Source organism: Cebus imitator, unplaced genomic scaffold (assembly GCF_001604975.1).
Source record: "Cebus imitator isolate Cc_AM_T3 unplaced genomic scaffold, Cebus_imitator-1.0 Scaffold0, whole genome shotgun sequence".
Classification (NCBI taxonomy): domain Eukaryota; kingdom Metazoa; phylum Chordata; class Mammalia; order Primates; family Cebidae; genus Cebus; species Cebus imitator.
Window position 1 is genome coordinate 4569391 of NW_016107315.1, and position 9719 is coordinate 4579109.

The following is a 9719-nucleotide window of genomic DNA, read 5'->3' on the forward strand; positions in this document are numbered from 1 at the left end:
AGTGTGGCTGAAGCCACACCATTACCCAGTAGCTTCAGTTTAGGTGTTAAGCAGAAGCTCCTGAGAGTAAGGACGGGTAATTTCCTGGCCCCTGCTGCTAGGCCTAGGGAGTGAAGTGTATGCTGGGGACAGCCTTTCCTGGCACTTAGCGTGGTGCCCATTCAGGTCCTAACTCCAAGTAGTTGTTGGATCTTCAACAACCCCCCACCCTGGGACTCAGCGCTTATTTGCAATATGGGACCAGCCTCTCTGGGTCTTGAAAACTTTGAGCAGAGGAGCCAGTGGTGGCAGAATTGAGCCCAGAAGCACTAGTTGTTCTGTGATCAACTGCTCAATTCTGCCCCTTTGTCCCTTGAAACACAGCTGCTGCATCTCGTCCTAGGACAACCCATCTGCCCCTTCCTGGGCAGTGAGTCATGCTCAGCCTACTCAACTGGCCTGTCCATCCCAGGCCAGGCACTGAAGTTTACCCCCAAACCCTCAGAATCTACAGGACAACCAGGGCTGAGTAGCCTGGCCAAAAACCATTGTTTCCACCCTGATGCCAACACCAAACCTGCCTTGAGACTACCTGGGAAACTAGGCAGTCCCAAGCCCACAAGACAATGCAGGAAGGAGCTGGGGTAGAGCTGCAGGAGAGGCATCCCTAGATCCCTATCTTCACAGGGCCCTGAAAGACCCCTACCAAGAAAGCACAGAGCCTGACCCACTCTGGGGCAGAAAACCTGTAACATCTTTCCCACCATCCTCCTTCCCAGCCAATCTCACTGGGTTCTCTGCTATCCCCCACCGCTTACGGATGAGGAACTGAGAATGAAAGAGACTTGTCTTAGCTGGCTCACAGGCAGAAGAGGCATGAAGTGGGCATTACATGTTGGCAGTTTCTGGAGTGCACACCTACTCCTCCCAGCACAGAAATGGTAAGGCTTACGTGGAGGCCAACGGGCCAACACCAAGTAGACCTGGCTGAGTCTCCTCTTCCCTCTGTCAACATGAGTCCCAACCCCTCATGTCCAGAAACCTCTCCAGGTGCCAGGGAAACAGATGCCCAGAGGCAACGGCGTTGTAATAAAGACACTGCTTTTATTTAGTTTGATATGTTTCTTTACAGAATGCAGAAAACACATCTTAAAATCATATAGAAGGAAATAAAAACACATCAGTGGTTGGTGAACACTTGAATGTGAGATTGGCTCTCCATCTCAGAGTCCAGCGGCCATCACCAGCCCAGCGCTCAGGGGAGGAGGCTGCCTGCAAAGGCATTGTTGCTGTTGTTATTCTGTTCACTGCCCCATCGCCTCCAGTTGCTATGGCAACAGGCCATTCTGGGCCAGCCACGTCTCTGCATGGCAGTGCCCAATGGTGGAGTTGCTAGGGGTGACAGAGCTGTTTGGAAGGCCTTTCAAAGCCCTCACCTGGAACATAGGGAATTGTTTATTTTTTGATGAGGTCATCAGAAATAATCTCATCAGGTCAGATCCCACTTGTGCTCCTGTCTCTGGGGCACCAGGGAAACTCTGGCTTGAAGGTATGAGCTCAGTCACCAGTGGTCCACAAAGCCTGAATTTACAGGATCCCCCACAGCGGCACACTGCTCACTCCAGAGTACCCCGCTGGGGACTGGGGCAAGGGAAAGGGGCTGGGCCCTGTGGGAGAAGGCGCAAGGGGAAATGCCCTCTGGAGAACAGTAGGATGGAGACACCTCCCCTCCTACCAGCCCTCCCCTCCTGAGGCAGCACACACAAATCCTCTGCAAAACAGTCGATATGGCTTAGAATTAGCTGCTCCGTGTGCAAAGGGAGCCTGGGTCCACCTACCCACCCTCAATCAGCGAAGGGATACATTATTGCGAAAGGCATTCCTCCCTAAAAGGTACCCAAAATAACTCAGACATCAAGAAAAGTCATGCTTAAAATGGTTTCTTCCAAAGGAGGAGAATCAAGCAGAGTGGGCGCCCCTGAGTCATGGGACAGAGATGCAGATGGACGGATGGATGTTCTGCTAAAAATGGCAAAAGAAGCCCAGTGTAATTCCAGAACTTGAACCATTAGGAAAAGAAGGGGGAAAAAAAATCAAAATGAGCAAAGCCGTCAGTTCCATGGAATCAACACTAAGAGCTTGTACAAACTGCTGTAAGCATCACCATTTTTAATCTTTTTTTTAATAAAACAATTTGAGGCTGTATAAAAACTTTAGTAAAAAATTAGCTTTGAGAGCCCACATACTTTTACTATGAACTATTGCTGGCACTCCTCCCCAGCCACCAGACCTTCTCCAGTAGTTCAGGCCCAAGGCCGGGACTGGAGTGCCAGAGAAAAGGGGTGGGGGGGTCAGGGTGGGTCGGGGTAGGGCTGTGGACTGTTAGGACAAAGCGGCCAACGTCAAGTGAGGAAAGAGCATCACATGACATAAAAATATTGCATCTTCACCAAAATGTCCCCCACTGAGTGTTTCAAAAACTGTGATATTCCTTTTAGGAAAAAAAAAAAAAACGCACAGAAGAGTAAAAGAAAATAGGTTGATGTGGTCGAGACCTTCGACCTCCCAGGTGCCCCCACAAGCAGCTGGCCCACCCTGGAGCACCAAAGTTGGGGGCCACAGCCACCGCTGCCTCTTGGAGTCCCTTTTTCATGGAAATGAAGACCCCTTGGTGGTGGGCCACTAGTGTATATGGGCTGGAAGTGGGGATGTCTGTGGCCCAAGAGACCCCTCCAGGTTCCAGCCCCTGGCAACAGCGGGAGAGCAAACCCAGCACCAGGGCCCTGGCATGAGCCAGGGCCAGGAGGCCCCCAACCAGGCTCTGGGGTATCAGAGCAACCAAGTTGACATAGTGTGAAAAAATAGGATTCCTTTGATAAAAAATACTGTCCCTTGGTCTTCTCTAAGTTTGAAACACCTGGGAGCTTATTTTTAGCAAAGCAATTCCCCATACCCACCCCAAAATTATACATACAAGTTTAGGTAAACAGCAGATTAAATGTAAAAACTTAACCTTAACTTCTGAAAGTCCTTTGAATTTAATCTTTAGTTACTGTTTTCCATGTTACATCCTGCAGCTAGACACATGTGAATAGAAAAAACAGTACAGTTAGTGTTAAAGGCAAAACGCAGAGAGCCAGGGGCTGCCTGGCACTGCCTGCGAGTTCATTCATGGTTCCTCGCTCCTGCCATCTCCACTCCACATGGTACTTTCAGAGCCAGCCATCAAAAACGAAGCGAAGAATTCTCTATGAACAAACCAAAAGCTGTTAGGCAAAAAATAAAAATAAAAAAGTCCCCAAAGTCTCTCCAGCTGCTTTGGGGTTTGGGAGGACCAGAGAGGGCGGGCTTGTCCAGGCCCCTGTGTCAGTGTGTGCTAGGTCAGGTGTCGGCTCCTGGTGGGCGATGGTCTGCAGGCCACCGGCCTCCACAGACAACATCATGTTGTCTCCAGGCCCCTGCCCTACCCTGTATCCACCCAGGCGCTTGCAGGTTAAGGAGGGACATAGGGAGGGGGTGACCGGTATGGGGTCATGTTCTTGGGACGGGAGCCCTTGCCCTCCATGGGTGCTGTGAAGGGCGGCGGGGGCTGATAGGGAGGCGCATTGGGATCCTCATCCCGCAGGGGCGTGTACTCTCCCACGGTGTCCTGGTTCAGAGGGGTGGTCTCGGGCACACTCTGGTTGGGGTACTCGGGAGGGGGTAGGGGAGCCTTCTCCTCCTGCAGAATGAGTGGCATGCTGGAGGAGGGTGGGGGCTTCGAGTCGTCCAGTTCGTCTGCAAAGATAATAGGCACCCCCTTCTTGATGAAGGTGGCCTGGTCCTCAAGGGTAAGCTTGCCCTTCCGCTTCTTGCGGTAGCAGATCATGGCAATGATGCCAGCAATGAGCAGGATGGCTGCGACCACCACAGCCGGAATGACTGTGTGCAGGTAGACGTCATCCTCACTGCTCTTCTCAGGGTCCCTGTCAGGCACCTCTGTGGGCGGCACCTCTGAGGGCACTCTCCTAGGTGGTGCCACAGGGATAAACTGTAGGTGCCGACAACTGCCAGCGCCCGTCACAGCAATGCTTGTGGCCTTAAAGTCAGGCTCTAGGGCGTTGGAGAAGGCAGGCCGAGGTCTTCCATCGTCCTCAGCAATCCGACGGCTCAGCCCAACGATCTGCTCCTTGGGGCAGGGCTCCACAGGCAGTGTGTTGTTGGTCCATTCCACCACGATGGAGCCCCGGGTGATATTCTGCAGGGTGAGTGTGCTACAGTTTCGGTCCCCAAAGGCGAAGGCCAGTTTCTTTACCAAGGCAATCTTTTTGTGGATGTCATTCAACACCGGTGCTGGGTCACCCACAAACTTGGCCTTGAACCTTGCAGGAGCCCTATCCCCTTGGGGGCGCCTATGGACGTGGATCTCAAAGGCATCCACAGCTGACAGGCCCCCCTTGTCTGTGGCATGCATGAAATACTCGTGTTTGCCCACATGGCTGCTGTCAGGCAGGCCATACATGAGCTGGCTGTTGCTGTTGAACTGTACCCAGGACTTCTCACCCACCAGCTGCTGCTCCCGCAGCTTCAGGGTCAGCTTCAGCTTGTCAGTGGTGGTATCCTCATGGTCATAGAAAGTGTCTGATGGGATCTTCACCTCAAAGTAGGTGCCAACCCAGGCATCTACCCTGTCAATATGGTTCTTGAGCTCTGGGCGCTGGTTGGGTTCTCCACCACGGGGCACTCCGCCGGTGGTGGTGCGAATACGAGTAGGTGGTGAGGCAGTCTCCAATCTGGTGATGGGAGCTTTGGTGGTAACCCGGGGCACGGGCCGGGGTGTCCGTGGTTTCTTGGTCGGCCTGCGAGTCGTGGTGGTAGAGGAGTCAGTTGAAGGCGTTGCTGATTTTGGTGTGGATACTCGTGGCTTCTTAGTGGTGGTTGTGGGAGGGGTAGCAACTGCAGTAGGCTCCACATAGCCAGGAATGGTCATCGTTGGGCGAATCTGGCCAGGAACTGTGGTGCCAGCTTCTGACACCCGAGTAGGCTGGATGGGGCCTAGGGTTGGGGTCTGAATAATGGCACCTCGAGTCCGGATGGTGACTGTGGGTTTCCCAGGAACAGGATCCCTGACTGGAGGAGCCATGGTCTCTGTCGGAGGAGCAATGGCTGGAGATGTGGGGGTTGGCACGATCCTGGATGGGGGCTCCTGGATGGCCGTGGTTGGGGGCCCAATGGCAGTGACAGGTGTGGGTGTGGCATGGATCTGCCTCCGGATGCGTTTGGGAAGAGGCGGCTTCTTATTGGCAATGTGCCAACCCACGACAGGGTAGCCCAGCTGAGCAGACATAGCACCCTCTCTGGCAGGGGCCTCCACACCACGAATGTCAGGCACACTGTTCTGGTTCAGGGAGCAGCCCAGCTTCCAGGAGAGAAGGGCCCCATTCTCCACCACTTTTTTTGCATTTCCTGGGCCAGCCATGAAGGCCGACATGTCAAATAGTCTGTTATTCACCACTGGCACTAACTTCATGTTGTGAAGCTCTACTTCTGAGAAACTCCGCATCCTGTGCAGGAGGTCAATCCTTTGCTTTGGGGTCATCTTGGTGAGGTCAGCATCCAAAATCACTGTCAGAACAGTCACAGGCTCATCTGCAGCACAGGCAGATGACACCACCTCACCAGGGTCTGGGGAGGCTGTCCTCACGGACTGCAGCTCACTGTGATCTTCAGGGTAGACCTCGATGGAGAACACACTGGAGGTCTGGGGGATGTGGCTCCCATTGGCTCCCAGCAGTGCAGCACTCACTGAAATGTAATGCACGCCCTTATCAGTGTCAAGGGGGAGGCCCTCCAAGCTATGGCTCTTCAGGTCCCAGTGCAGCCAAGATGGCAAAGCCTCCTTCCCTGCCGCTGATACCTAGAAGAGACACAAGCATAAAGTACTAGTGTCAGTGCATAACCTGAATATGATTACAACAGTTAACCTGAATTGTGTGATAGGCTTAAGGTGTAATTTAGAGTTCCTGCTGGGGAAGCCAATTCCTTGCCTCTAGAGGGACAAAACTGAACTTATTTACCTGTCACAAAAGACTAGGGCTATGAGATGGCTTAGCTTGGGAGGCAAATACCTCACCCAAGGCCACACAGTGGGGAGACAGCAGTGCTGGCACTCAAGTACATGTCTCATTCTTGAGAACTGATGCCATGGAGCTCATGACTGTTGTGGATTTTATAACAGTCACACACCCTGCCACCTACTTGCCCATTCTACCTGCAGAATCAAGTCATAGTGTCTCATCCCAGCCCTCAGCACTCCTTTCCAGCCTTGCCTCAGACTTCTCCCCTGACCCTCTACAGACATCACATCTTTGCTCACACTACTTGCCTGGCCTGGAGGACCATTCCTGCCCCAAAATGGAGATGCACACAGGTCTGGGTACTAGGGAGAGCTAACGCCCTGAAGGACTCACGTTTGACGTCATCTCAGTGAGGTCGGCATCCAAAATCACCATCAGAACAGTTACAGAACATCATCACGTTACATTCAAGTGTAGTGGGGGCACATTTGTGTAGCAAACAGAGTTAGTTGTATCTAATGTTTTCATTTACCCTGCTTCTCAAATCTCAAGACAAACTGTGGTGCCCAGAGAGCAGGGAATAGAATCAACTATTCTAGAATAGTGCTTACCAAAGGAATCCCAAGGAGCTCTGGTCTCTCTAAGAGAGAGGTTCTACAGTCAATCAAGTACAGGAAATATACGGAGCCCTCTTCTGCCCTTGGAGAGACCAGGCACAGAAGCAGGCCTAAGGAGCTCATCACCTTATTCCAACTCAGCAGCATCTCCCAGACTTCTTTCGGTGTGTAAGTCCCTTTCACACATGTATCACATGTAACTGGTGATACTCAGAGCACCAAAGGAAATGCCACTATAGAAACCTCCACCATCAGCTGACAAGAGGAAAGTATGACTTGGCTCTTGCCCTGGCCCCATCTGTGGCTCCTCTCACTTTTAGGAAACACCTACTCCTGCCCCAGTGCAAGAAACGTGACACCCACTCTCTGGTTGGCCTGAAGGCACTCTCATCTCCATCGTCCTGTACCAAGTCCAGAAATACATTGGTCAGCAGATAGTACATCTCACTGCCAGCCTCAGCCCAGGGACTGCCCTTCATGGCCACTGCTTATCAACAGGGAGACCCTAAAATGCTTTCCTCCCTGTGGCAGGAAAGCTAAAGCCATGACTGCTGGGCTCCCCAGTGGCTCTGGTTTCCTGGGCTTCCTCCTGCCAAAAGACAAGTTACTTGAGTGATTTGGAAAGGAGACCCCAGGCTTGTACCCAGGTGTCCAGGCAGCAGCCTTATCAGAAACTAGATAATTCCCCCCATTTTAAACGAATTTAAACAGGTTTCCTACACCCAGCAAAAACATATGAGAAGGCTGGGCATGGTAGCTCATACCTATAATGCCAAACTTTGGGAGGCCAAGGCGGGAGGATTGCTTGAGGCCAGGAGGCATTAGAGACCACCCTGGCTAACATAGTGAGACCCCATCTCTATTTATATCAAAAAAATTTTTTTTGAAACTATGTCATGACTGACATTGTTAGGGGTTATTATTATTGGGCCAGGCATAGTGGCTCACCCCCGTAATCCCAGCACTTTGGGAGGCCAAAGTGGGTGGATCACCTGAGGTCAAGAGTTCAAGACAAGCCTAGCCAACGTGGTGAAACCCCATCTCTACTAAAATAAAAAAATTAGTCAGGCGTGGTGGTGCGCACCTGTAGTCCCAGCTACTCAGGAGGATAAGGCAGAAGAAATCCTTGAACCCAGGAGGCAGAGGTTGCAGTGAGCCAAGATCGCACCACTGCACTCCAGCCTGGGCAACAGAGTAAGATTCCGTCTCAAAAAAAAAAAGGAGTTATTATTATTGAGGTTATCATTTCCTAATTGCTTTGTAAGCCACTCATTAAGGGTCAGCAAATAGTGTTTTGTTTTTGTTTTTGTTTTGAGGCATAGTCTTGCTCTGTTGCCCAGGCTGGAATGCGGTGCCACAATCTTATCTCACTGAAACCTCCACCTCCCAGGTACAAGCAATTCTCCTGCCTCAGCCTCCTGAGTAGCTGGGACTACAGAGCACAATGCCATGCCCGGCTAATTTTTTGTATTTTAGAAGAGGGGGTTTCACCGTGTTGCCCAGGCTGGTCGTGAACTCCTGAGCTCAGGCAATCTGCCCGCCTCAGCCTCCCAAAGTCCTAGGATTACAGGCATGAGCCACTGTGCCCAGCCCACAAATAGTGTTTATTTTGTGATACTACATTCCATCAACTCTAAGATGTGCCATCATCTAATTAAAAATCTCCCACCCTGTCACCCACCATCAAACATCAGAAAGGTTAAAATATCTGTAAACACGGGTGTCTTCAAATTCATGAAAAATACTAAATATATTTTTTCTTTTAAAATCTTTTTTAGCTATAAAAAAATCACATGTATTGGCTGGAGCATGGTAGCTCACAACTATAATCCCTGCACTTTGGGAGGCTGAGGAAGGTAGATCACTTGAAGTCAGGAGTTTGAGACCAACCTGGCCAACATGACAAAATCCTGTCTCTACTAAAAATACAAAAATTATCCGGGCATAATAGTGTACACCTGTAGTCCCAGCTAGTCAGGAAGCTGATGCACAAGAATCACTTGAACCCGGGAAGCAGAGGCTGCAGTGAGCCAAGACCACACCAACTGCACTACAGCTTGGATGACAGAGCAAGACTCTGTCTCAAAAGAACGAACATTAAAAAAAAAAACCATTTATTTCAAACATTTTGGCTGAAAAACCTAAGCTTTACAGTATTCAGTTCATTTATGTTAAATAAGAAAACTGGCACATCCATATGTAAACACGTTTACGCTCTTATTTTGCCAAAAACAACAACAACAACCGTGAAGCAAATAAGTAAGGCCCAAATCCAAACGGAGTGTTCATGGAACCATCAGATATCTTACAGGAGTAGGTTAGGAATAGGAGTCCTGAGAGGTGGAGAGTAGGTGAATTAGGGTGTAGACCCCAGTTTTTGGTCACCTGAGGGTTATTTTTTAACTCCACTCCATCCCAATGGCCACCAGCTGGACAGGAGCTCATATGCAGAGGGAAGATGAGGAAAGGTGACAGGGAAGGCCTGGAACAGAGGTCTGGGTAAAGCCAACCAAAGAGAAGTCACCTGCAGAGGAGACTGAAAAAACTTGGGGGAGACCAGAAGAAGCTCTAGAAGTGGGCGCCAAATGGCTGGCCAGACCCATGGGACATTCCTGAGTGACTAGGCACTCCATCAGTGTTGATAAGTGAGTAGCCTGGTGCTTCTGCAAATCTGTCTTCAAGTACACAAGGGCATTTTTTAACAGAGAAAACTGAGAAAAGCCCTGCCAACTCAAGGCTTCTCAGCCTGGCTCTCTTCCTATTCTGCTGACCTGAACAGCCAAAAGTTCTCCTAACAGGCAGTACCTACAGAACAAACTCGGCCATTCTATGAGCAAGGCTCCCAAATTGAAGGCCTTCTTGGAAGCCATATACTTACTTTATGCCATGTAGCTTTAACACATGTTAATATCACATAACAAACAATAAACACTAAAGAAAACCTCAGGTTTCACCAAAGCAAGTTATAATGCTCAATTTCAAACTGGGAGATAGGAGATGAAAACTGGTAGCTTTATTTTGACTAATGAGAACAAATTCTTTCCCTCCTTTTTTTTTTTTTTTTTTT

General features: G+C 50.3%; 1 protein-coding gene across 6 annotated transcripts in view; it reads right to left on the bottom strand.

Annotated features, from left to right (window-relative positions):
• Positions 1–1063: 1063 nt before the first annotated feature.
• DAG1 (dystroglycan 1) overlaps positions 1064–9719 on the bottom strand; it is a 73060-nt gene continuing 64404 nt past the window's right edge. For all 6 annotated transcript variants that reach the window (XM_037743224.1, XM_037743206.1, XM_017504507.2 and 3 more), the window contains one exon: positions 1064–5875. In XM_037743224.1, coding sequence (XP_037599152.1) covers positions 3473–5875 — 2403 coding nt within the window. In that variant the 3' untranslated portion in view covers positions 1064–3472. The remainder of the gene's footprint in view (positions 5876–9719) is intronic.